At 47.5% G+C, this 27765-nt stretch overlaps 3 protein-coding genes across 4 annotated transcripts; 1 reads left to right on the forward strand and 2 right to left on the reverse strand.

Moving 5' to 3' along the window:
- Positions 1–1575: 1575 nt before the first annotated feature.
- LOC136759301 (deoxycytidine kinase) lies at positions 1576–7555 on the reverse strand. Of its 2 annotated transcripts, none has more exons than XM_066714228.1 (7): positions 6761–7555; positions 4241–4341; positions 3346–3539; positions 3061–3208; positions 2817–2929; positions 2421–2520; positions 1576–2250 (listed from the first exon to the last, which is right to left on the reverse strand). In XM_066714228.1, exons 1-7 carry the CDS (start codon positions 7062–7064, stop codon positions 2224–2226), a joined length of 987 nt encoding a protein of 328 aa, XP_066570325.1. In that variant the 5' UTR covers positions 7065–7555; the 3' UTR covers positions 1576–2223. The 2 variants fall into 2 exon arrangements, with proteins under 2 accessions (XP_066570325.1, XP_066570324.1); XM_066714227.1 differs by having other exon boundaries at positions 2817–2932.
- Positions 7556–8974: 1419 nt separating this feature from the next.
- On the reverse strand, positions 8975–16675 carry LOC136759304 (MOB kinase activator 1A). Its single transcript, XM_066714230.1, has 6 exons — positions 16420–16675; positions 14646–14812; positions 14302–14395; positions 13462–13595; positions 13034–13197; positions 8975–12804 (listed from the first exon to the last, which is right to left on the reverse strand). Exons 1-6 carry the CDS (start codon positions 16431–16433, stop codon positions 12727–12729), a joined length of 651 nt encoding a protein of 216 aa, XP_066570327.1. The 5' UTR covers positions 16434–16675; the 3' UTR covers positions 8975–12726.
- A 3838-nt stretch (positions 16676–20513) lies between these two features.
- Positions 20514–26561, forward strand: mthfd2 (methylenetetrahydrofolate dehydrogenase (NADP+ dependent) 2, methenyltetrahydrofolate cyclohydrolase). Its single transcript, XM_066714229.1, has 8 exons — positions 20514–20764; positions 22806–22990; positions 23501–23623; positions 23842–23994; positions 24231–24338; positions 24486–24578; positions 24714–24839; positions 25006–26561. The coding sequence occupies exons 1-8, from the start codon at positions 20685–20687 to the stop codon at positions 25146–25148; spliced, it is 1011 nt and encodes a 336-aa protein (XP_066570326.1). The 5' UTR covers positions 20514–20684; the 3' UTR covers positions 25149–26561.
- The last annotated feature ends 1204 nt before the right edge of the window (positions 26562–27765 follow it).

Here is a 27765-nt window from a genome sequence, read left to right on the forward strand (position 1 = left end):
ATAAGAAGTCAATATTTTAAAGCAAGTGCAACTGATATTATGTGCGCTGGATTAAAAGACATGCTTAATTTATTTTATACGGACACCAAGTAAGCGAATATTAGTTGTAAACAGCTGTCCAAGATTTAACTTAAAATGAATTAGTAAACATCTCTCTTAACATATGACTACGCATACACTCCAAACAATAAAAACATGCTACACACACGTGTACACTGGGTTCCTTACCACATGCTTAATTGGGCTCATACTTTTTAGAGAAATATGAAAGGAGCGCAAAACAAAGGGTAAAATCTCCCTGTGATCTCGCACAATGTCTGTGTGAAGCAGCTCCTTCAGTGTCTTTATATCTGTCCACTAGTCGATCCTCAGCTCACAGAGATCACAGGTGTAGAGTCTGAGCCCTTTGAAGATCAATGGTCTCACTCACACCTGTACTGAACATTTTGTTATCTTGGTGCATTTAAGATTATATATATATCCTCATTACCACTTCATGCTTCTCAGTCATGAAAGACTTATTGAAATGATTATGGAAGTTGTCTTAATTTTGAATGAGACTGAATGATAAAAGAGTTAATGGTTAACCTCAGTCTGACATGTTTTCTGTAGTGCTAATGAATCACTCTGTGGCCTGGGAGAGCTTGATCTTGAAACGGCCCTGTTCCGCCCTCTTGTGGTTGAATAGATGCATTGCATCACATTGCACTGTGTAAGTGAGTCTGCTGGAATCAGGTGCTTTAAAGGAGTGCTGGATAGATAAAGCAACAATGTAACACGTACTTTTTATAAGAAGTTCACGTATTTAAATCAGAAACATCGGACACAAGTCAAATAAACCTCTCTTCTATTAAGTAAAAATAAAGAAAATAAACTTAAGAAAGTACTGCCGAAGTTACCTGTGAATATAAATAGCCTCTGTACCACATGAACTGTATTTAACATTTAAAACGACCACATAATAAGATAACAGGGAAAACATGCACATGACATGAACAAATGCAAACATACATGCCTTACTGTAACGTGTAAGAGGGAACTGTAAGCGTCTTGCCAGTGTATCGCAGTCAGCAGTAAGGATCCCACAGTCCGCAAACATGCACTACCACATATAACTTCAACACACAAACACACATGTGCACACATGTTGTCTAACTAACACACACGTCCACTGCAGACTCATTCCGAGATGTATTTTTGAACTCGTTCATTAGTTTTAAACGTCAGAGCCCAGGTCGTTCATCTTCACACATAAGCTTTAGTTTTATTATGAATTATATTTCATTCGTTATTTGTATTTTTATAATTATGAATATTCCGATTCACGGGAAACACGCAAAGTGACAATAATTAATAGGTTATTATTACAAGAAAGAGATGTGTTTGGTATGGTTCTGTTGTTGTAAAAAGTGGCACAAATCGACACAAACGAATGAGATGTAATTAATTATTGGGGGGAGCTCCGTAGCCTGCACTACAAACAGGGCCAAGAAACACTACAGTGGTGAATTCATTGTTGATGGTACAAGCTATAGCGAAGAACTCCTAAAACAGTCCATCACAAAAAACAAACCATTAAAAAAAAACATTTTATTACAGCAGATCCACCGGTCAGTAACACTGAATGGCAGTAACTTCTAAGAAAGGATACTCGAGCCCTGTGCTCCTGTACTTTAGTTCCCCTCAGTAACAGGGATCCCCCGAGTCCGGACGAGGTCTTCAGAGCAGGGATCTTGTGCGTCTCACTCAAAGACAGACAAGGCGCATAAGAGAGTTCACATGAAAAGGCCAGGCCCCCCCGCCGCGCAGGGACTCACACATGGGAGGGTCGGGGCCAGTGCGTTTCCCCAGCGGGCGCCGGGCTGCCAAACCGCCTCCTCTCTCTGTCTCTGTGGAGGAGCTTCTCTGCATTATCAGAGCGTTTAGAGTTGGACCTAAATCGTCCGGCTGGGGGGGGTCGACTTCAACCCGGATCACGCGTTTCTGATCAGGGCTGGAGGAGAAAAGCAGTTGATCGAGCGGGGGGAGCCCACAGCATGACCCGGTACTTCATCTCAGCACAGGGGAAAGACAACAAATAATAATAATAACAATAAAATAAATAAATGTCTCGCAGGAAATGCACTGAATTCAGCAGACTGAATGGTCCCAGTGCTTGGACATAAAACATAAAAAAAACTCCCAGAATCCACAAACTGGTCCATGTGGGCGTGTGTTTCAGGATCACAATCCTCCGAAGAAGGCCTTGACCTGCAGAACAGAAGGCAGAGCTGTTCAACAGGCCCTCGACAGCGGCACACGCACAGCTTCATTCCCATTGCCATGTTATACTCATTGGAGGTCAGTGTTAAGGAGTAATGTGTTTAAAGCCATAGCTACGCCAGTTATAAAATCAATTGATCAAAAAATACTCTGCATACCTGGTCCAGCAGTCTGTCCTGAACCACCTTGTTCTCCTCAAACTCCTCACTGACATCCAGGACCAGGACTGGGGTTTTCTTCAGGTGCTCAAAGTGCAGCCTGGAGGAGGAGAGGGTTACACTGTCTCTTAATATGAAAATCATATGTCCAGAACAATATAAACATGAACATGCTCTCCCACTCCCACTCCCACAGACACTCTGGTTCAATACTGGAGGTGCACACACACACACACACAGGTACACAAAGAGAGACAGAGATGGACAGAGGGACGGGGAGAGAGACAGAAGGATGGACAGACAAGCTAAGAGACAGGGGGACAGACTGACAGTGGGGCCCCGTGGACGATCCAGCTCCTGTACTGGGTGCACAGAGGGACAGACGGAGGGACTCACTGTGTGGTCCTGTGCAGGAGCCAGTTCTCGTGCTGGGTGTGTAGTCTCTTCAGGTACCCCAGCTGGACGCCCTTCTCCTCGTCCCGCGCCCGGCGCCCCAGCCTCTCCAGACACTTCTGACAAGGGAAACACTGTCATTGGCTCTGACTCTCACTGTCCCCCTCACCATGTGTCTGTGGCTCTGGCGTCCCTGTGTCCTCGTGTCCCTATACGTGCCCGTGTGTGTCTGTGGCTCTGGCAGTACCTCTGGTTGGGCTCTGAGGTAGATGATGCCGTCCAGTTGGATCCTGGGGCCAAACTGTTTCACCAGAAAGCTGTGCCAGTCCTGGTAGATGGTCCACTCCGTGTCGTCGATGCAGCCCAGCTCAAACATGTTCATGGCAAACACATACCTGGGAGAGACAGGGAGGCGGGACGGAAAGAGAGCATTAGGGAGAAGAACCCAGAGAGCAAGCGCGCGATCAAGGGGTCAAGAGGAAAGGAGAGAAGGAGAGACAGCCAGTGAAACACGGAAGCGGCGCTGCAGTACCTGTCGCTGTAGACGGACCTCTCAAAAATCAGAACGGGCCGCTCCAGCCCCAGCAGGCGCTCGGGGGCGGGGGACAGCTGGGCCTTAATGCGGCCCATACAGGAGAAGGTCTGGAACGTGTAGGACCAGCGCTGGGGCTCCTGGTACATCAGCTGCAGCAGGTTACTGCTCGTCTGCTGGGAGGACGCCTCACCCTGAAGAGAGGAGGGGTGGTTAGAATCACCCTGATGACACCGAGGGAGGGAGAGGGACAGAGTTGTTACAGAGTGAGAGACAGACAGGCAGTCAGACCACAGAAAGAGGGAAACAGAAACAGAGAGAGAGAGAGGTCTGCTATATATACTGGGCACTGAGTACAGACAGACCACAGAAAGAGGGAAGTAGATAGTGTGAGAGAGAGAGAGAGAGAGGTTAGATACTCACACAGACAAAAATCAGATACACGCTGACTGTCGAGAAACAAAAACCTGAGACCCAGGGACAGAGACACAGACAGGACTCACTCACACGGACAACAGGAACATCTATCTGAAATTCTGAGGAGATGCAATTATTATTATGACATTTTTATCCAAAGCGCACATCACGTGGTTTGACAATGCCTGACACCATGTGTTAGATGTGCAACACAACAAGGGTAGCAAACATTGCTATACAAATTGATCCACTCATGTCAGACAACATAATTGAGGTGTAAGTGAAGTCTACAGTCCTCTAACGGGTGTGACCTAAATCCCACATAAACTCCATCTGACCCTTTGCTGGGCGTCTCTGCACATCTACGCCAAATAAAGGAACCAGTTCCCCACAGCCAGCCTGATGGACTACAGAGCAGAGGCGCCCCCTACTGGTCAACAGGGTCCCGGCAGCACACCCGTGGGTCTCTAACTCTCACCTCTGTCTGGATGTTCTGCCACTTGGAGACGGGCTCTGTGATGACCTCCCACTGCCGCTCCGCCTGCTGGAGCAGTCGGGCAAAGGTGGACTTCCCTGCCGCTGCAGCCACACGCAAGACAGAGACACCCAGTACAGAGGGACACACAAGATAGAGACATACACAGGACAGAGGAACAAACCAGGACAGAGAGAAGAAACAGGACAGAGGCACCCAGCACAGAGGCACACACAGGACAGAGACACACACAGGACAGAGGAACAAACCAGGACAGAGAGAAGAAACAGGACAGAGGCACACACAGGACAGAGACACACACAAGACAGAGACACCCAGCACAGAGGCACACACAAGACAGAGACACCCAGCACAGAGGGACACACAGGACAGAGACACCCAGTACAGAGACACACACAGGACAGAGACACACACAAGACAGAGACACCCAGTACAGAGGGACACAAACCAGGACAGAGACACCCAGCACAGAGACACACCAGGACAGAGAGACACACAAGACAGAAACACATGCAGCACAGAGGGACACACAGGACATAAACACCCAGCACAGAGACACACACATGACAGAGACACACACAAGACAGAAACACATGCAGCACAGAGGGACACATCAGGACAGAGACACACACAAGACAGAGACACCCAGTACAGAGGGACACAAACCAGGACAGAGACACCCAGCACAGAGGGACACACAGGACAGAGACACACACAGGACAGAGGAACAAACCAGGACAGAGAGAAGAAACAGGACAGAGACACCCAGCACAGAGACACACACAGGACAGAGGGACACACCAGGACAGAGAGACACACAAGACAGAAACACATGCAGCACAGAGGGACACACAGGACAGAGACACACACAAGACAGAGACACCCAGCACAGAGGGACACACAGGACAGAGACACACACAAGACAGAGACACCCAGTACAGAGGGACACAAACCAGGACAGAGACACCCAGCACAGAGACACACCAGGACAGAGAGACACACAAGACAGAAACACATGCAGCACAGAGGGACACACAGGACAGAGACACCCAGCACAGAGACACACACATGACAGAGACACACACAAGACAGAAACACATGCAGCACAGAGGGACACATCAGGACAGAGACACACACAAGACAGAGACACCCAGTACAGAGGGACACAAACCAGGACAGAGACACCCAGCACAGAGGGACACACAGGACAGAGACACACACAGGACAGAGGAACAAACCAGGACAGAGAGAAGAAACAGGACAGAGACACCCAGCACAGAGACACACACAGGACAGAGGGACACACCAGGACAGAGAGACACACAAGACAGAAACACATGCAGCACAGAGGGACACACAGGACAGAGACACACACAAGACAGAGACACCCAGCACAGAGGGACACACAGGACAGAGACACACACAGGACAGAGGAACAAACCAGGACAGAGAGAAGAAACAGGACAGAGACACCCAGCACAGAGGCACACACAGGACAGAGACACACACAAGACAGAGACACCCAGTACAGAGGGACACAAACCAGGACAGAGACACCCAGCACAGAGACACACCAGGACAGAGAGACACACAAGACAGAAACACATGCAGCACAGAGGGACACACAGGACAGAGACACCCAGCACAGAGACACACACATGACAGAGACACACACAAGACAGAAACACATGCAGCACAGAGGGACACATCAGGACAGAGACACACACAAGACAGAGACACCCAGTACAGAGGGACACAAACCAGGACAGAGACACCCAGCACAGAGGGACACACAGGACAGAGACACACACAGGACAGAGGAACAAACCAGGACAGAGAGAAGAAACAGGACAGAGACACCCAGCACAGAGACACACACAGGACAGAGGGACACACCAGGACAGAGAGACACACAAGACAGAAACACATGCAGCACAGAGGGACACACAGGACAGAGACACACACAAGACAGAGACACCCAGCACAGAGGGACACACAGGACAGAGACACACACAGGACAGAGGAACAAACCAGGACAGAGAGAAGAAACAGGACAGAGACACCCAGCACAGAGGCACACACAGGACAGAGACACACACAAGACAGAGACACCCAGTACAGAGGGACACAAACCAGGACAGAGACACCCAGCACAGAGGCACACACAGGACAGAGACACACACAAGACAGAGACACCCAGTACAGAGGGACACAAACCAGGACAGAGACACCCAGCACAGAGACACACACAGGACAGAGGGACACACCAGGACAGAGAGACACACAAGACAGAAACACATGCAGCACAGAGGGACACACAGGACAGAGACACACACAAGACAGAGACACCCAGTACAGAGGGACACAACAGGACAGAGACAGACGCACAGGACAGGGAATTATTAATAAACAATAATTGGATTCATACATATTGCGTCTTAAAAGTCAACAACTCAAGCAGCTCTGCATAACAACAGGCCGATAAGACTATTACTAATTTACCGATATTGCCTTCAATGGAAACCCGTTTGATCCGATGCCCGGGCCCCGGCCGGTCAGTGTCCGAGGGCGCGGAGGAGGAGCAGCGGCGCTGGGGTGGCTGCGCGTCGGTCATGCCGGCTCTGTGCCAGTCGAAGCTGCGGCCGCGCCACAGACTGCGGGGAGACGCGGCACAGCGCGGGTGTAGTGTGCCGGGGTCGGAAGCGATGCCCCCGTGGGAAACTCCGGAAAACAGTGAAGCGGTTTTATTCGCCAATAACGTGTGTGTGACAGGAGCACACTTACGCCGACAGAGCCAGGAAATCATGTTTCTGTAGCGACGGATCAAGTGAACAAGAAACTAAGATCAGTGATGTATGTTAATCTGATGTAGATTATGGAGGCATGGAGGGGGCAAATAAAAGAAACGTTCAATACATACATACATAAACAGCTGTACAAATTGCACAAACACGTTCAGAGCAGCACCTGGCCAGCGCCGCCCCGGATGTTGTTGTCGCGATTGACTTCCGGGTCAGACCGCCGAGCCGCGACCTTCCTGCTCTTCGTCATGGAAAGCAAAACTCAAAAACGTGTTTATTATATCCGTGCTGTAGAGCTAGTGCAATTTAAACCGCGAGTATTAATAGCCAGCGGTGGTTATAACCGTTACTGGTAAGTTTCGAAAAACACAAACTGTTTCAATTAAATGAACAACACACGATTAAGCACTATTGTTATAATAAGAAAGATCTATATATAGAACGGCAAACCGACCCCTCAATTAAGATACATTCTTCTGTGGATCCTTTCAATCCTAACAAAACAAATAATCCTAAAACCATCCCTACCCTGATCTGTATCCCTAATGACATCTCACCAGCATCTGTGTCTCCCTTTCACTAGGAAATCTCTTGAGTCTCTCAACTATGCATACACATTAAACTTAAAGAAACAAAGACATTAAAATCATAATAAATTTACAGTCATTCAGCACTATTGCTCAGCTCTATTGTAACCGGAACTTAAAAAGGCTTTGAGTTAGGGCAAACCCAGCGAGGTCTAGGCCTACAGATTTTAAATTGTACTACTTATTGATTGATCTATAACAACATGAGCAAAACTCATGTATAAAGTGTGAAAGGTGACGTGCATCACAATGTGCACTGGCTGCCAGCTTCTCCAAGCGTCTAGTTCGAGACAATCCAACTTCATAACAGGGCACCAAACACCTTGAACTGTCACAGAAATTAAGAAATTCATATGCATTTACATATATATTTGACAATTCAATTTTTACATGTATTAGCAAAACAAAATGCGGAAGTTGAGCTCAGTGGTTCTTCAACATTCAGAGCCATTTCTCAAGTCCCTCAACGGCCTCCTCTCCTGTCCAACATTCCTCACCGCCCTGCCGAATACACACAGCTCTGTTAGTGCCGTCTGAGCTGTAAAGAGCCTCAAAGCACCGTATTGACTCAAGAGTTGCGTTTCTGCATCCGAAATGTGTTCAGTCCCTTTTTCACATGAAAAGCAAATAAGTCACACCATTGGAATGACTGTTTACACTAGAGGATTTGTTCCTGGCCCATGGTGTACAATAGCTGTAAGTATTACAGGACAGAGACAGAGAGGGGGAAGGGATCCAGCAGCCGAAGAACATAAAAACTGAGATCTGTACCAGTTCACTTCTGCTTTATTCCAAAAGCTCTGATCCACATGACACACCATCAGGATGAGAGATTTAATTCCTCCCCCCAATGGCAGGTTACTGTGGTCTTTCCTAAACTGTACTTCACATTTGAGCAAAACTCTCTCTCTCTCTCAGCTCCTCGGCTGTGGTGTCATGCTTCTGGTCCCATGACAGATGTGTCAAGTCAGCAGATAGAATTTCTCGTTTGCAAACTCCAATAAAATGCCAAAGCAGGATGTCACGCTTTCCGCAAGAACTGCAGGCCCTACAGTGCGGCCGGATATGGACACTACGTCTCAGAAAACAAAGATCGCATGCAGGGAAATTAAATCCTTAATATCAGTCAGTGCTGCCGCCCCCCCCCACACACACACACACACACACACACACACACACACACACACACACTCGCACACTCGCACACATTGTACTTGGGATCTGCACTGGAATTAAACCGGTCTGTGGTGGTGAAAAACACGCATGTCTGAATAAAGAACAACCCAAACATGACACGGAATCCAAAACACAAAAACATGCAAAGAATGTTTTGTTTCTAAAACTCCCTCAAAGTTTATTTAAATTTACAGCAAGCTATTGTGCACAAAAATACTGTATTTCAGTCAAAAAGGATTTATCATTTGTTTGTTTTCTAAGGCACAGATCTCATTTATGGAAAAATGTATAGAAAATAAAATAGAATTTAAAACAGAAGAATCTACAGTGAATAAAAAAAAGGAAGGACCACAAGGATCTACATATTCCACACAAAAAGTATTTACCCTCAAAAACAAAAAAAAGATGCATGAACTTTCAAAATAAAACAAGAAAATGTTATACATTATAAGCTTAGGCATTGAAAAAAAATCTGCTTTTACATTAATTGGTCCAAAAGAAGTTCACATATTTTCCTGAATAAAAAAAAAAAAAAATCCCACTTATCAATTTTAACCATAACACGTAGAAATGAAAAAGTGGCTACTCCTCGGATTAAAAAAAAAAGAAAAAACGGTACTCACAAAGAATTTAGTAACATTAAAAAAATAAAAATAACCAAAACAATGTAAACCAGAGAAACAGAACCAGTCTTGTATATCTTGTATTTGACTCCCAGCAGGAATTTCTTTCAAAAGGCATCTTGTGGCACTGCCATAGATTAGACAGCAGGTGTAGGTCGAGTCTGACAGTAGCTCCTGTAGCTTATCCACAATACAGCATGAAAATTATTTCTAAAAACGGATTCCTGTGTCTGAATCCAGCCAAGTTTCTTCACCAACTCGGACCTTCTGAGAAAGGCCAAGACAAAGAGAAACTCCGGGATCAGATATGACACCAGTTAGACCAGCAGTCATTCAGGGAGGCAAGACCCCAACCGTATTTTGCACTGGATTCACAAAGAGCCTGCGATCAAACTGAGCCACACCTCTGCCCACTTCCACTGAACAAAAGCAATACAAATATATTCCTAATAAGACAAAACAACAAAAACAACACGTTGAGCTTATCCCCATGCAGAGAGGCTCGGATCTCGGGGACCCCCTGTGTATATAAACCGGCAGCCATGACAGGGCCTGGGGGTGGGGGTCAGTTCATTTTTTCCCCACTTCCCTCTTTCAGGCCCATTCCCAGTTCCAGTTCTTGCCCTGGACATAACAGGCCCGGATGGAACGGGAATCGAATTGAAAAAGGAATTGCAAACTGAATTTTGATGGAAAGACAGAGTTGACCCAGACCCAACAGTAAGCAACACTGTTAGTAAGCAGCCTGAGGTCTGGGGCAGATGACACCAGCCTAGACCACAACACAACACAGAGCTAATATACCCAGCGCTGGCTGCCGTAGGAAAAACTCATTCCTTACAAGCTGTGTATACTGCTGGTATTTTTCTGAAACCCCTTAAAAACATACCACTATGGAAATTAAAAAAGCCACATTAGAAAACAAGAGGCAGGGTCTCTAATAATAACCCTGATACAGAGGCAGAGTCACATTTTAAGCAGTCTGCAGCCTGGTCTTTGCAGGGGTTTCATTAATAATAATAATAATAATAATAATAATAATAATAATAATAATAATAATGAAAGGTATTTCAGAACTGCATGAAACGATTATTCCAATTCAGGTTTCCTGGGAGTATACAACAATAAATACTATCAGGGACTTGAATTTCCCTGAGGAAGTCCAATTTAGCCATTAAGTGGGATTAACCATTTTTTTGTTTGTTTATAATGTAAACAGTTGCTGCATGCGAACAAGACCAGTATTTGAAATGTAAAAGCTTGGGTCAGGTGATGTTCTCGGCATCTCGCATTGGTACAGCAGTCCGATTTCTCCTCATTCATTCATTCATTTAAAATCAGTCCCGTCCTTCAATCGGAAGCACCGGACTCCTCCCAGAAAACCCTGGAGATCATACAATACGTTTCACGCAGCTTCCCCTTGTGCAGTTACTTAAGACAGAAAAGACTATAAACAAAATTAAGTCGTTTATAAACACCCGAGGAATATCTGCAAAACAGTTTCCATTATTTCAGACGAACCTGAATGTCACTTTTTTTTCTTCCCCAAACTCTGCGTCTCTGCGGTTGTTTATAAGCACTTCAGAAAGCAAAGTCAACCCTCCAGCTACAGTTTATATTAATAATTTGTTTCAAGTATCAGTTCTCCTTTTTGTATCACTTTATCAAAGAGGCACTGTAGCCAAGAGGTTCACCTTCAGAAACAAGGATTATAAATGTCATAAACACTGAATTGTTCAGGATATATATAGATATATAAAGTGAATTCTACTCTATTCCTGTTCCAAACCTGTAAAACAGCTTTTCAAGAGAACAATGATAATTAAATATACCCTCCTTCATTTGCATTCAATAACTGCCATCTTTCAATCTCTCAGATCTTTTCAACCTTTCAATGCATTACAAAAACTCTGAATTAAGTGGATAATCTAATTAAAATCTTTAGTTTTAGACAAAGAGCACTGTTAGGTTTGGATACTCTGAAATACGCTAGCAAAGCACCGTCAAAACAATTTGCCTCCTCTGTTCCATGTAACAGGACGGAGGGTAAACCTCTGAGCGATGAAGCAAACGGAAGCGTAGTTTCACTTACAACCGAAACGTTTTTTTTTTTTGTTTTTTTTTGTTTTTTCCTATATAGTTGAAAAGCAAGTAAAGGAGAAACTTTCTGATCAGATGGGGGTTACTCAATAAGCACAACTATGGTTGAAAGCTTGTTCAAAATTAAAGTGCCGTTTTCACGCGATTTTCATTTTGTAAAGGTTGTTTATTTCTAAAATATCTGGATTACTTCTCCCTTTTGGCTTCCAGAGTTCCCCCTTTTCTGAACATTCAGTGCGCAAGCAAAAGCAAAACAAAAAACGAATAATAATCTTATGTTAACCTGGGGAAAATGGAACAAATACTGCACGGAACACTGAGAGAATGCTCTGAACAATCCAGAACATTGGTCTCCTGTTCCGACGGCCGAGCACCCGGATGTGTTGCATTTTGTCAGGGAGTCTTTCAATTGGTGGCCTTAGATGACATGACTGATGACTCCACCAGCTGAGTCCGCTGTGTGAGCGAGAGCAGAGGCAGGCAAACCCCAGTCCTGGAATACGGCAGGCACTTCTGTTTTTGTTGGCCTCCAGTCCTTTAACAAAACAAATCCACGATTGGCGTAACTGGTCGGAGTGGCCATTTGGTCCAGGTATGAAGCACATGAGAATGAAGGGGTCCCGACAAAGCCAGTCACCCCTGGACCAGGGTTTGCAGGCCCTGAGCCCCAGCCTCCCTCACTGCAGGGGCTCAGACAGAGCAGAATATCAAACACACTTAGATATGTGAACAACGAAAATAATAATAAAATAAGCCTCCTTCAATTGCATCCAATAGCCCCAATTCCAGCATTCACTTCATCAGATATCCTCACACTTTTTTGTATTTGATCAGGAAAAAACCACATGGGAAGAATTCTCATCTGAGCCGAGCGCATTTCAGACTGAGCAGAACGGCACAGTGGGTCAGAAGACGGAGGAAGACAAGGGGAAGAGAGAGAACAGAGGTGGGAGGTGGAGAGAGTGGGGCTCAGAGAGACAGAGAGAAAAAGAAAGAGTGGAGACATTTTCCATTACAGAGTTAACTGCCCATCTGATTCATTTATCATTTACTGTGGAGGGGGCAGATCACCCAGCATGGAAAACTATATGTGTGTGGGGGGGGGAAAGAGAGAGAGAAAGATTTGTGCAATGGAGCCCCAGTGTCCTGCTGTCTGAATGTGACCCCTAACCCCGTGACATCTATCTGTCCTTGGAGCCCAGCTTCTCGATCAGGTCCTGGAGGGGGGCCAGCTCCCGACGGTCAATCAGGTTGAACTCCTGCAGAGAGATTGGAGGCAGGGGGGTAAGACTATACTGGACTGCTATACAACAGCAATCCAAACACACAAAGCAGTGCTACTTTTCAAACACACACCCGTTCTCGAGGACCAGGGGGCCACCTGCTCTACATTAGGTAATGGAGCCAATTAAATCAATTAACTGCACCCAAAGAACCCTCTCTCGTAGGTCTGATGGCTAAGATCGGAGATTCTAGAACCCAGCCCACCTGCACAAAGAAGATGAAGTGTTTGAAGGAGGTGTTGAGATGCGCCTCCTCCTGCAGCTGCATGACCGAGTCGAAGTGCTGGTGGTAGATGTGGGCGTAGACCCGGAACAGCCTCTTCAGGATGGTCTTGGCCACGGACATGAAGTTCTTGGGGAATGGCACACCTGCAGACAGAGGGAGGGGAGACTTTCAGTAACGCTCTCTCTCACACCCTCACCCACTCAGAGCACTCTCACTCTCTCTGAATTGGCCGGGGTCACCACTGCTACCAGCACTGGAGAGATGAGGACACCCTCACTCTAGGCAAAGGTCAAACAAAACCCAGAAGACAAGGGGCTACACGCAGGACCAGGGAGTCCCGGTCACCGTCACCTCATGACTGACTGGCCTCGGGTCCAGTCCACGCCTCACCCTGGGGCGGCACTTGCCTATCTTGGAAGGGAAGAGAGTCTCGTCATCCAGCTGGTCCTGAACCCAGGTCATCAGATAGTCAATGTATTTGGGCGCCGAGCATTTGATGGGCTTCTTGATGTTGGTGCCGTCAGCCCAGTGGTACTCATACCTGAAGATGGGGAGGGGGGAGAGATGGAGAGCGGAGAGAAAGGGAGAGGAGAGAGGTGGAGAGTGAATGAAAGAGCGCACAAGGGTTATGGGAGGGGAGAGGAGAGGAGCTGGTGTGTGCGCGTGTGTGTGTGTGTGAGTGCGAGTGCGTGTGGGGAGTGAGACAAAAAAGCAAACTGAGGAATCTCAAGCCTGCCCTCCGGTGTGAGAGCACTGTATTATATTGAGCGTGTGACCTTGGCTCCACATTTAAAAACATGCTGACAGGAAGCCGCTGCAGGCCCCTTCCTTTAGATTAGGGATTAAAATAGAGAAGCGCGCTGGATGGACGAGGAAGTGCGCACAGACCGGGCCCCGCAACTCTGGCTGCTGGGTCAGCACGGTCTGGTGGAGCTCGCCTCCCCTCGGATCCAGGCCCCCAGGGGACTCTGTTTCAGGGGACTAGCAGACCCCTCCGGTACTCCACCGAGCTCTTAATGGGACCAGCCAGTACTCGATTACATGCATTCTCTTGTTTTGTTGAGTTTTCTTGCTGCTACAAGAGTTTCATTTCAAAGATCGCTTGTAAAAGCCTCATCAGTTTGGTAGCTAGGAATCATTTTCATTCAAAAGTAAGGAAATTAGCGGCTGAATTAAGGAACTGGGATCTCAACTAGACTGGAGTGAGGGAGAGTGAATGAACAAGCATGAGAGAGAGAGACCCTCACCTGGGTCCGGCGGACATCACCGCACAGCTGGTCTCTGTGCAGAACTCTGTGATGGTGCCGTACAGCATGTTGATCTGGTTGAAGAAATCCACAGCTGCAACAGGGAGGACACTGTGCATCAGGACAGCAACAGCAGTAATGAAACAGCAATAGAGAACAAGGCCAGGAGACCAACACGCCTCAGCAGAGGGAACCTGCTGCACTTATCACCCCTTAAGTGGAAATAAAACCAGAAACACCCATTTGCACCTGAAGGACTCGGAGCCCCTTGTCCCTCTCCCTACCACTGCCCCCCTCCCACCCCAAAGAACAGCACCCCCTGGTGCCCCAGAGGAGGGACTCACTGTTGACTGCGATCCACTCATTCAGGTCCTCGCCCTCGGGCAACATGACGGCCTGCCGCAGGTTCCCACTGCCCAGTGTGGCCTCCGCATGCTTCAGCAGCTCGTACTGGTGGGAGCCCTCGGGGATGTTCTTCTTGGGCTTGAAGGTCTTGGAGGAGCGGTTGCCGCTGCGCCGAGGCAAAGAGGAGACACAACAACAGTGAGTCAGGAAGGGGTTTAACAGTGTGTAGGAATGGGGTGGCATTACCGGCACAGTGCACTGCACGCATTTTCAACACCCACCCATGTAAACCGAGCAGTGTGGAGCTGTGCGCCTCAGTTGGCCGATCTAAGTCCAGGTCATACTGGGCCACAGGGTCTGCTAGTTTGTGTTCAATGTAGCTTGTTAAACCAGTGAGGATTTTAAAGAGACCAACAAACTCCTGCAGGCCTGCAGGGCTGCCCACCACAGCCCGAGACTGCCCTCAGTTAGGGCAGCAGACGGGGTAGCTCCACCACAGCGGAGGCTTGGGCAGCTGAGCCCAGAGCTGTCAGGGCCGTGCCCGGCTGTCGGTGCCAGTCCTGCGCCTGGGAGCCGCGAGGCTGCGGACCTGCAGGGAAAAACCGGCTCTTCTAGTTCCCACTCCACGCCTATCCTCTTGTTTGCATTCTGGTGGATCACCAAAGCCATTTTAACCCTGTCCTCGTGCCCTGGCTATGGGCTGGTGGGGGGGCCTGTGAACAGCCCGAAGAGCAAAACCTGTTTCACAGCCTGTCCTCTCCCGTCACAGCGTTTTGTCTGAGGTGTTTTCTCTCTAAAACTTTCCTAATTTTAGCAGATTTAAGCCTACCTGGCACCCAGCACACACAGCGTACACATATAGAGCAGTCAGTTACAACTAACTGGTTCTGATTCATTGACCTTGATTAACAGTTCTTCCACGGCTGCAGACTCCTTCACGAGTAGAGTGGCAACCACAATCAAAACCTTTAGGAGTCAACTGTGAAGAATAACCTATGAACAATGTTCAACAGGTCTAACTCAGAACATAGTCACAAAGCGTGCTGCCCAAATACGCAAGACTGCCCTGACATTGAACCTGCAGTCTAATTGCAGAGCATGGGCAGCCCCGGTGTCCCTCAGAGGTCACCTGTCACACACGATGACATCACAGGGATGCGAGATGTACCGTTTCCCCAGAACACACCTGTGCCCGACACCCTGTCACAGCAATTTCGTGTAGTACTCTCCTCCATAAATGGTGGCTGCACTTTCAAAGCAGAAAAGTACAACACGTGAAGTGCGTTTCACATGACGTCACTCGGGTGTATTTTCTTAGAAACATGACATCTGACATCAGTTCCTGTTTGGCTGACTGCGGCCGCGGCATTTCTCAGCGCGTCTCGGCTCAGCTGCGCGGATCGCGGATCGGGACGATGGCGGTTCATCTCTGGCCGCGCTGTGAGGCGGGGGCTGCTTACACAAGCCGACTGCTGATCTCCCCGCAGACCACGTTAGCAGAGGACAACAAAACCCTCCCGAGGCGCCTCACGCCATTGGAGCAGGACGCGGACACTTCGACCGACACACTTCGTAACTTTGTTGTCAAAAAAACAACCCAAAAAAGACTTTATTCGTCTTTGTTTCGGTCGTAAAGCAGCTCGTTCCCGAGTGCGGCGTGTTGTCGCGCATGCGGAGACACATTCTCGGAGCCCTAAACAATCAGGATGACACGGAAGAAGCGAAAAGCGAAGCGTGAAAACAGGAAGAGGAGACCATGGCTCTGCTACTCACAAGAGGAAACTCATTTCCAAGCGCCGAGGATGGTCTCAAGTTATCACTCTGCCCCACGACCGGAGAAACAACACGGCACAAACGCGGACCCTGAGGGCTGCGATGGGGGCGCCGGGAGCGGAGAGCTGGCTGGGGGCTTCGTGTCGCTGGGCGCCGCGGAAGAGGCTCACACTGCAGCTCGCTCGGTTGCAGCTGCGACCCGCGGCTCGTCCTGCTCCTGTGCGCCGAGCTCTCGCGAGAGTGCGGTACGGGGCGGAGTGCGGGCCGAGGTGTCGCCCTCCAGCGGCCGAGGTGCGCCAGTGACGCCTGACTGTAGTCTTGTGTGTGCGAGACAGGACTGGACTTTTTACGTGCATCTCTTCGCCCGTCTGGTTTACTATGCAGAGCCTGTGCTGTTTTCTGAGTCCCCTTTTTGTGCACCAGCTAAGATTCTGCAACGTCGGGCCGAATGCATTTTTGTTGTAACTCATAAGCAGTCGTCATGTCATACATTATAATAAAGTATAAGTAAAGATGTGTTCAAATCAGTTCATCAGTGATGCATTATTTGTTATTTTAGAAAAATATATTTACTGTTAAGATTTACTATGGAACACGTGAGAATGTATATTTGAATGAATTCATGAAGAACAAAATGAAATGTAAAACACACATTATTTTCGTCTGTCTGTGACTATAAATAATTTACAGCTCCCTCCATGTAATTTAGTAGACTTTTTTATGTTGTACTCTGGTATAACTATCAGGTCCTGTGGGCACAGCACCAAGTCTGCCCAACAGCAGTAAATTGAGTGCTTAATACTGTACGTAGAATATTATCTGTGGTCCCTGAAATCAGAGCGGATCTAATAATATCCATCACATGGGCCGTACGGAGTGAGAGGGGATCGGGGCGCCAGCTATTCCTGCCTGCTTGGTGACCTACAGGCCCAGCCATTCTGCTTACCTGACCCCAGGACCTCAGGTCAGAGAGGGGGACTGCAGGAGTGACTGGCCAGAGGGGGAAAGATCAATATCTCAGAGCTTCAGATCTCATGAATAATTATAAAAATAATAATAATTATTCATACATTTTAAAAATATATATGATATACTGTGTGTATATATATATATATATATATATATATATATATATATATATATATATACACTCACCTAAAGGATTATTAGGAACACCTGTTCATTTTCTCATTAATGCAATTATCTAACCAACCAATCACATGGCAGTTGCTTCAATGCATTTAGGGGTGTGGTCCTGGTCAAGACAATCTCCTGAACTCCAAACTGAATGTCTGAATGGGAAAGAAAGGTGATTTAAGCAATTTTGAGCGTGGCATGGTTGTTGGTGCCAGACGGGCCGGTCTGAGTATTTCACAATCTGCTCAGTTACTGGGATTTTCACGCACAACCATTTCTAGGGTTTACAAAGAATGGTGTGAAAAGGGAAAAACATCCAGTATGCGGCAGTCCTGTGGGCGAAAATGCCTTGTTGATGCTAGAGGTCAGAGGAGAATGGGCCGACTGATTCAAGCTGATAGAAGAGCAACTTTGACTGAAATAACCACTCGTTACAACCGAGGTATGCAGCAAAGCATTTGTGAAGCCACAACACGTACAACCTTGAGGCGGATGGGCTACAACAGCAGAAGACCCCACCGGGTACCACTCATCTCCACTACAAATAGGAAAAAGAGGCTACAATTTGCACAAGCTCACCAAAATTGGACAGTTGAAGACTGGAAAAATGTTGCCTGGTCTGATGAGTCTCGATTTCTGTTGAGACATTCAGATGGTAGAGTCAGAATTTGGCGTAAACAGAATGAGAACATGGATCCATCATGCCTTGTTACCACTGTGCAGGCTGGTGGTGGTGGTGTAATGGTGTGGGGGATGTTTTCTTGGCACACTTTAGGCCCCTTAGTGCCAATTGGGCATCGTTTAAATGCCACGGCCTACCTGAGCATTGTTTCTGACCATGTCCATCCCTTTATGACCACCATGTACCCATCCTCTGATGGCTACTTCCAGCAGGATAATGCACCATGTCACAAAGGTCGAATCATTTCAAATTGGTTTCTTGAACATGACAATGAGTTCACTGTACTATACTGGCCCCCACAGTCACCAGATCTCAACCCAAGAGAGCATCTTTGGGATGTGGTGGAACGGGAGCTTCGTGCCCTGGATGTGCATCCCACAAATCTCCATCAACTGCAAGATGCTATCCTATCAATATGGGCCAACATTTCTAAAGAATGCTTTCAGCACCTTGTTGAATCAATGCCACGTAGAATTAAGGCAGTTCTGAAGGCGAAAGGGGGTCAAACACAGTATTAGTATGGTGTTCCTAATAATCCTTTAGGTGAGTGTATATATATATATATATATATATATATATATATATAATGTGTATATATTCACGTCAAGGGCTTCTCTCGCACCACACTCTGAGATTTGTCTCATGCTTACCTCTATCGGAGAGTTGTATTTGCACGTTGTTGAGCTGGTGCTAAAGTGGACTCCAGTCAAGTCAGATCTTTGTGGCACAATCCTCGGGTGAGTGCTAATACAGCAGTATAAGCAAAAACAAAAACAAAACACGGACACAGCAAAACTGGGGCCCACCCACCTGACGGTCACACACTGTGATTCCAGTGCTGCACAGCAGCTCTTGCTCTGACAGGATTATTCTCTCTCGCTAATACTGTTTTGTCTGATTGACATCAAATATATCTTATTGCCCACAACAACACCCCCAAAGGTCCAGTAGCTTCCATGGGTGCCACCCTGTAAGAATTTCTAGTATTGATCAGCAATAATTATTGTTATTATTTATTTATTTCTTATCAGACGCCCTTGTCCAGGGCAACTTACAAAATTTAAGCGCAATAATACAGTGCAATTCAAGGCATAATACATTTTACAAGTTCACAATTTACACAAGTGTATACGAGCTATACAGTAAACAATATAAAGGTCTTACATCCTAGATTGTAAAAGCTGATAAGTGCAGACAAGATGTTAAGTCAAAATTAGGAGCTAAGGGAAAGGGGATATCAAAATAAACAATACAAGTGCTTGTAATGCAAAGGCAAGAATATGACAAAACGTCATATAAGTGCAATCTTAAAGGAGAATAAATGACTAAATTACAAGTAAATTATATCAAATTATATCAAACGTTTCCAAATTCATTAATGTTGGCTCATACAGGGCCTGTGTGTATCTGCCTTTCCGTTTGTGTTTTGAGAATAGCCAACAGAGACACTCTGTTCTCAAAACATCTGATTTCCCTGCCTTGATAAGGGAATGAGGTAAACAGGGCTATTTCCATATACAGACTTTTCTTTGTTCGCTTTCCAGGTCTCAACCTATCAATAACCTATGTTGCTCAGGACTCAGAGCCTTTGCTTTCCTCCGTATTTCTTTCACCTGATTCTCTATATTATTGTATTACCATTATAAACATCTTATTGATTCACCGTGGTCCTGTGAATTCCTTACACATCAGATTTCTTACAACCCTCAGCATCAGTCCAGGAAAATCTCAATTATGATAACGCAGAAATTAAACTGATCTGAGAAGAGGACTGGCACTTGGTCTGGCAGCCAGTAGACCTTTTCTCAGAGAATGACTACACTCAGGAAGAGGAGAGGGGTGTGTGTGTGACCCCCATCTCAGAACTAGGATCACATTTCATACTGAGAAGGGATGCTGTATCTGTTGATGCTGAGAACGGCTTATGCAATACTAGGCAGGGTTTGCTTTTTCTTCCCAGAAGTCTTGCGATCCTGGAAAACATCCCAGTACTGTCATTATTATAACTGCACAAGCCTAAGGAAACTTCACAATTATCTCGAGCAAAGGCAGGGAGGAGCTTCCATGTCAGGGAGCTAGAATCGTGTTTTTAAAATCAGCGTGTTGTCTCTAACTTCGCATCCAAACTACAGGAGAGCCACGCGACAAGTACACGGAAGGGGGCGTGGTCTGGGAATGCAACCCGATTCCTGGCAACCACAGTTCTAGAATGTCGGGGGCGGCCCCTTTATTGAAATTCGCATTGACGTCACGGCACCGCTAAGAGGCGGAAAAAAGCCCCAGCCTCGCCGCCTTTCTTCCGTCCTAGCCGTCCTCCGCACCAGTCCAGGCTACCCCGGCTGCACCCCGGTTTCTGCTTCTTCTCCTCTCTTCCACGTTTCTTTTCATTTACTTTTTATTTTAATTCAGTTATATTGATCTCTCAGATCGACCCTAAGGAATTATAATGGCCACATTCCGCGTACTGAGATCTGTCTACCGGTCCACCAACCAGCAAGTGTGCCGACTGCATCTGTCAGCGACGAGGTAAGCGCACACTGATACGTTTCAGTTTAATACGCACACCCATAGATTATCCGCCTTACAAAATGTGTGTTTGTGTATAACTGTCTTGATGTGTCGAGAAGGTGTCACCTTCTTGTGTCACCCTGGTTCAAAAAGGGCTGCTCTCCACCCGTCCAGAACCAGAGATCTGCGGCAGCTTAACACAGTAATCTGTTGCAAACCCTGCACACAGCGGGACGTTTGTGAAGTACTGGAGAGCAATGCGATGTGCAGGCTTGGTTACTAAAACAGAACAAGAGGGGCGATCAGTAACGGGTTGCAACCGGACACCCCATTCATTCTAACACACGGAAGTGAATGTATTTTTTTTAATTGCGTGTAATTCTGATTAAATAATATGCACCCCCCAGTGTGATGGATAAATAAAGCGCTAGTCGAGCGCCCCTAGCGGCCGGCCGTGGCTCGCACACTCGGCTGATGAAACCGGGCAGCAGCATTGCGCTGGTGTGACGTTTCAGCGACGCGCACGGCCGACCAGCACACGCTGTGCTTTCTTCCATTGCCGAAGCCAAGGGCAACCCCCCCCATACATCAACTTACCCACTTTATCGGCCAGATCGCGTTACTGCCAGGCTAACGATGACGACGGCGTTTCTGTATTTTCTTAGCTCTGTATTTGTTTTATTTTCCCATTCAGGCGTAGATGATGATGGTAAACATGCATGCTTTTCTTAGTGCACGCCTCTAGTATGTGATCTGATCTGATCTGCAGCGCCCGTCTGGTTCTTGTAATGCACTCAGTTCACCCGTTTCTTTGTGCTTCTTATTTGGCAGCGCACGCGCCGGCCAGTACGTTCTGGAACAGGAAGCGCGAGCAGCCTCATTAGTAACACAAACTCCAGAGTTACTACCTTACAACACACAGTGCGGCCCCTCACCGCGCCCTTCTGCTTCCCTTTCCAGCAGCAGAAACCCTTTTACAGGCGGCTGATCAGGCTGTGATTAATATCATCAGTATTGTTTTCATGAAGCAATTTGTCATGAAATTGCAGAAATAAAACTAGTTTTGAAAGCTCTGCACTTGCACTTCAACTGCGTGTCTGAAGCTCATCTCTAATAGTGTGTGCATGCATGCATGTGTTTAATATCAATAGGCTATGGTGTCTTGGCATTGGGAAGGCGCTGGGAGAAGGAAGGGTTATGTAATGCAGGGGACTCTGGGGGAGGGCTGTCGTTTCTGGGGTGGTCTCTTGGTTTTACTCCCAGTTTCCCTGCAGGCCCTTCTCCAGAGTGTGTCAGGCGTCTCCAGGCTTGTGGAAAGTTTTCTTCTGGCTGCAGTCCCGGTCTGAGGACCACACCCCCCTCCTCAGTCCTCCTTTTCTCCTTCCCTCCTGCCAGCCTGGCCGCTCATTGACTTTTCGGCCCTTGCACAGTCCTCGGCCCGCAGTGAAAATAGACACGCACGCATTCCAGAGGGCCGGTTGGCTGAGGGGTGTGGGGTGTGTGTATCAACATATACATTCCCACGGCCAGCACAGGCGTCCAACACAGCCTCTTGGCTAAATCGGGGAAGCAGGTGTTATATATAGCTTTACATTTAGTTTACACGTGTGGACTGGATCCACAGTATAGCCCAGGGATAGAAATGTGCAAACTGTTTCTATCTGCACAGCAAGTCCCCACCTCCTGATAAGTTATCGCATCAACTTTTCAACTAAACATCTACTAAGAAATACAGTGCCACAGTATACCCTACCAGATTGCGTTGCTGCTGACAATGTTGCTCCACTGTCCTGCCCACACCTGTGCCTGTGCCACTTTAAACAACACTGTTTACTGAGTTAGCTGGGCTTCTTGTATCTTCATAGTGTTTTGAATTTTGCATGGAAATAAAACTGAAAAAACTGGAATAACCCAGCAAAAAACTGCAGCTGCAGCTCCAGATGCTTTTGGCACGAGAAGCATTTCATTTTGCCAACTAACACATCTCCGAGGACATCTCTACCTCCACAGGGCTGTATATGTGCACATGTGTAACGTGGCGTTTCTGTGCTCTCTCCAGGCAGGAAGCGGTGGTCATCTCGGGCAGGAAGTTGGCACGTCAGATCCGCGAGGAGGCTCGGGGCGACGTGGAGCAGTGGGTCTCCGCCGGCAACCGCCGCCCGCATCTCAGCGTGGTTCTGGTGGGCGACAACCCGGCCAGCCACTCCTACGTCCTGAACAAGACCCGCGCCGCCGCAGATGTTGGTACGAGACTGCTCACTCTTTCCCCTGCACACTTTTTTCCCTTTTTTTTTTCTACAGCTGTTTGTTACTTAGTTTGGTAATGCATTTTTTGGGGGTGGATGAAAGTAATAATAAAAAAAATAAATAAAAAAAAAAAAATGCAATGACAATCAAATTTCTTGAGTTGGGACACAAACTAAGCCAAGAAAGCCTGGTGTAGCAGGAGGGGCGTCCTGACCCAACGGGGACCTTGCTGCCGGGCCCGGCGGGGCTGTGATAGGGTATCAGCTGCAGGGTGGCGGTCACAGATAAGAACACAGGCTGTGGCCGGGTGATGCAGGAGGGGTGACGGGGCGACTCCTGTAGTCGTGTCGGTTTCTTGTAACACGCCCTCTTGATCTCCGCTCTGCACATCTCTGGTTAGTAGGTTGTACCCTCCTGGCACACTGTAGATCAACTCCTCCCAGGTCAGGGCAGGGTGAGTGCTGTGTTTGGCAGCTTTTAACCTCTCTCTCGCTCTCTCTCTCTTAGGGATCAGCAGCGAGACCATTCTGAAGCCCAACACTATCTCGGAGGAGGAGCTTCTAGAGCTGATCCACAAACTCAACAGCGACTGCAACGTTGACGGACTGCTGGTGCAGCTGCCTCTGCCTGGTGAGGCCCCCCACTGCCCCGCCACCCCTCTGTCTGTCTGTCTCTGCATAGGTGGCTCAGAAGAGCTTTTCTTGAAAGAAGGGGGGAAAAAAAGCAGTTTCTTTCATGTTGGGATGTTGTTATGGAACCAGTGTTTCACTGCAGCAACTGTCTTGGAACATTGTCCCATTGAGTGCCCTTTCTGACCCCATCCTTTCTTTCCCCTCTCTCCTGCTCAGAGCACATTGACGAGAGGAAGGTGTGCAACGCTGTGGTCCCAGGGAAGGACGTAGATGGGTTTCACGTGGTGAATGTGGGGAAGATGTGTCTGGACCAGAGCACCATGCTGCCTGCCACGCCTTCAGGGGTCTGGGAGATCATCAAACGCACAGGTGAGGGGCTGGACGGGGGATCAGGTGTGACTCGCAGTGCTGGTTTAATACAGCAATTCTGGTTTAAAGAGCTAAAGTAGAGGGACTTGGAACAAAGCAGAGCATTAAATAACCTGAGTGTAATTTGGGCAGAGTTTGTATCGGAGGGCAGTTTGGAAAGGCTGTGCTTATGCCCACTCCTCTGCACACCTCTCACTGTACCTAACCCTGTCTCTCTCTCCTTCTCTCTCGCTCAGGCATCCCGACCCTGGGGAAGAACGTGGTGGTGGCGGGCCGCTCGAAGAACGTGGGGATGCCCATCGCCATGCTGCTGCACACTGACGGCCGGCACGAGAGGCCAGGAGGTGAGACCCCCCCCCCCCCCCATTTGGTTGTGTCGCCGGTCTTAAGTCTTAAGGTGATCATGGCGACCCGAAAAACTCATTCCAGGAGCCACAGTCTGAGATGCCTTTCCGACCTCTAACCCTGTTCCCCTGCCTCTCCCCTCCCAGGCGACGCCACAGTGACCATCTCCCACCGCTACACGCCCAAGGAGCAGCTCCGGCAGCACACCAGGATCGCCGACATCGTGGTGGCGGCAGCCGGTGAGTTTTGCCCAGTGTGAGTGAGAGGGAGGTGGAGAGAGAGAGGGTGCACGAGTGAGAGGGAGGTGGAGAGTCTGTGCCTGTGTATGTGTGTGTGTGAGTGACTGACCGTGGATCCTCACTCTGCCCTCGCAGGGATTCCCAACCTCATCACCGCGGACATGATCAAGGAAGGAGCCGCTGTGATCGATGTCGGGATCAACCGGGTCCAGGATCCGGTCACCGGGAAAGCTAAGCTGGTCGGGGACGTGGATTTTGAAGGTGCGGATCTTAGAACTCCTGTGTAAAATTCGGGATGATGATTACAGGGGGGCAGGACACATAACCACAGATTCCCCACTCATAAAAAGAAAAGCAATTGCCAAAGCAGTCATACAGGGCATCTCCATAAAATGACTCACAGCCTCTCTCTACCCTTCCCCCCCAGGTGTGCGTCAGAAGGCGAGTTACATCACGCCGGTGCCGGGCGGTGTGGGGCCCATGACGGTGGCCATGCTGATGAAGAACACCATCATCGCCGCCAAGAAGATGATCGTCCAACCGGAGCGTCTGCGCATGGCCGCCTCCTAACCGCGGCCCCCCCAACCGTCCCACCCCTCCTCACTCCGGCCCCCCGATTCTCGCCACGCAACATTCCACTCCCCCCCACTTACCGCAATCCGTGTGATGCAGACAGAGGCCGACAGCATTGCAATATCTTATTTATTTACTCGTCACTTCATGTTATTTATTATTTAATGTTACTTTCCGTATGTTGGCGTTACAGTGTTTGTTACAGTGCGACTTTTTTTGTTTTGAGGCGAAGAAGTTACTGCATATATTCTTTTTGTTAAAAGGTCTTTATTTTATTTTATCGTTTTAAGAAAAAAAACAAAAAAAAAAACAGGAGACGGTCATGATTTTGCCGGAAACCTTCCACATGCATATTACGGAGGTATAAAAATTATTAAAGCATGAAACACAGCGGGGGAGGGCAATGAACGGGCGCAGCGTCCCTTGGGTTCATGGTGCTACGGGGCTGCCGGGCTGCACACGTTGCACATGCGGTTCTCTGGTCGTGTGTTTCAGCAGACCGGTCCAGCTCGTCAGGACCGCCAGGCATTTGTCTTGGTGCTCCAGGAGAGACTGGGCGGAAATCTGGGTTCAACGCAGTCAGGGTTTTCAAAATCATCGCCTGATTGACCCACTGAGAAGAGGTTTACGCGTTGAATGATCTGCTGGTTCAGTTATTTGTTCTTAAGACTTGTTATGATGGCCCAGCCAATCACAGTTCAGCCAGGCTGGCAGTCGGATTAGTCCATAACTGGGTTTAAGTGAGATGTGGGACGCTTCATAAGGGTTGTTAGAAGATTGGTTTTATTTTGTGGTATGAAATTGGGTCCTTGTCTCTAGGATCCTGGAGTGGGGGGGCGGCAAGCATAGGAAAATGATCAAGAACAAAATTGGATCTGGGGCAGCCAGTAGGCAGGTCTCCCCTCCATGCTCGGATGCGGGAGGCGCATTCCTCGGGCCCAGGGAGAGAGGGGCTGTTCTGATCAGAAATCACCAGACTGAGCAGGAGAACTGAGCTGCAGAAATCACCGACGGCACAGAGACCGGAGGGAAGCAAGGCAGTCGGCCGTGTTTTATACCTCACTTTGACCGTTCTTAGTGCATCTTTGATTTTAGAAGTTGACTGGTGGACTCCAATGCTCTGGCTTGGGCCGGATCCCTTGGTGAGGACGACCTCTTCAAGGGCTATGCAAACTGACTGGTGCAACAGTTGCATATCAAATATTCCAAAGATTTTGGATTTTTAAATTTATTTTCAGTGGTTGTTTTTGGTGGTTATTTTATCAAGTACGAAAAAGGTGGAAACAAAAACAAAGGGAGACGATAAAGCTATGCATTATTCCTGTTTTCTGATTTTTTTTCTTTGTAAAGAATTTGCATATGAGATTTTTGTACTTGAAATATCCAAAAAATAAACCTTGAAATATGTAACGAGTTGGCATTTTTATTTATTTATAATGCTCTTTTTTTACTGGGTGTTGTGGCTGTGTTGCTAATGTACTTTTGTCTGCAATACAACAATTCAGCAGTTCTGTTAAACGGGTACAAATGTGTTTTCCGTTTTGTGGTGGAAAACATTCAGAACGTCAGCAGAGAACAAATACAAGAATCTGCTTCAGTTTTTTTTTCCCCAAACATCAGTTTATTACTAAACTTGGTTAAATTCATCTTTACAACTCACATCAAATATACAAGTGACAAGGAATTCAGATTTTACACCCACACATTTGACAAATGAATACATGTATTAGTATTTAACAGTGCAGACTATTTCAGGAATTACAAGCTATACATTTGTTTTTAAAGCTTTTACAACTATCAAGTTTTTTCTTTTCTTTTCATATTTTTTGTTTTAGTGGAGGGAGTTGGACGTTCGCAGAAGTCTGGAATGTTATCATGTGGTTTGTGAACAATATCCAAGCAGGAGAGAGGGGTCAGCCCCAGGCCAGGCTCCACAACTCGCCCACACCTGGCTGTGGACATCCCAGCCCACTGCACAGCGCTTCATGCCTACACCTGGCACGAAGATGGACGATGTTTCCATCTATAGTATTAAATTCCTGCTCCCATCTGCCTAAAAATGCTGTTACCTATACTGCAGCTGACAAAAGTGACACTGCACAGTAAATACCAAGCCCAGACGGGCAGCGGTGGCACAATGCCAAACTACAGCAGTGCCATCACAAACGCGTGCTGCGTCAGGGACACACCATGTCAGCATGAAGCGATGAGTGATGCAGCGCATTTCAACCATTCACACCAGAGCGCAGGTGGAAAAAAGTGCAGTGAGAAAGCAGACTGATAGCCTGATTAAACCAAGGACAATGCTTTTTCAACGGAAATACATTTTTAGAAGATATATATAAATATACCCACGTAACTTTACAGGTAAGCGTGTGGGTTTTTTCCAAAGTATTATTCATTATGAACACTTACTGCAATCAATAAACATAGTATGAGCTTTTTCCTTTTAACTTAAGGAACAATTATGAAATTAGTTACTTATGAAACACCTTTACAAAAACACTGAAGACCTTTATGTATGTGCGCGTGTGTGTGTGTGTGTACACAATGACCAGCCTGGTACGAAGCCTCCCTACAACACACAAGCAGACGGTCTCAGGCCTTGCTACTT

Source organism: Amia ocellicauda, chromosome 9, assembly GCF_036373705.1.
Source record: "Amia ocellicauda isolate fAmiCal2 chromosome 9, fAmiCal2.hap1, whole genome shotgun sequence".
Classification (NCBI taxonomy): Eukaryota; Metazoa; Chordata; class Actinopteri; order Amiiformes; family Amiidae; genus Amia; species Amia ocellicauda.

What these genes read in the sequence shown, in the direction of transcription:
- LOC136759301 (XM_066714227.1), bottom strand. Translation starts at nt 7,064, where the DNA reads ATGATTTCCTGGCTCTGTCGGCGTAAGTGTGCTCCTGTCACACACACG. An exon ending in TTCCATTGAAGGCAATATCG is followed by an intron (nt 4,342 to 6,760) that starts GTAAATTAGTAA and finishes GTGTGGCTGCAG; the next exon opens with CGGCAGGGAAGTCCACCTTT. An exon ending in GGCAGAACATCCAGACAGAG is followed by an intron (nt 3,540 to 4,240) that starts GTGAGAGTTAGA and finishes TCCTCTCTTCAG; the next exon opens with GGTGAGGCGTCCTCCCAGCA.
- LOC136759304 (XM_066714230.1), bottom strand. An exon ending in GTGATGTCCGCCGGACCCAG is followed by an intron (nt 13,596 to 14,301) that starts GTGAGGGTCTCT and finishes CCCCATCTTCAG; the next exon opens with GTATGAGTACCACTGGGCTG. An exon ending in ACTTCATCTTCTTTGTGCAG is followed by an intron (nt 12,805 to 13,033) that starts GTGGGCTGGGTT and finishes ATCTCTCTGCAG; the next exon opens with GAGTTCAACCTGATTGACCG.
- mthfd2 (XM_066714229.1), top strand. Translation starts at nt 20,685, where the DNA reads ATGGCCACATTCCGCGTACTGAGATCTGTCTACCGGTCCACCAACCAG. An exon ending in GGAGATCATCAAACGCACAG is followed by an intron (nt 23,995 to 24,230) that starts GTGAGGGGCTGG and finishes TCTCTCGCTCAG; the next exon opens with GCATCCCGACCCTGGGGAAG. An exon ending in CATCGTGGTGGCGGCAGCCG is followed by an intron (nt 24,579 to 24,713) that starts GTGAGTTTTGCC and finishes CTGCCCTCGCAG; the next exon opens with GGATTCCCAACCTCATCACC.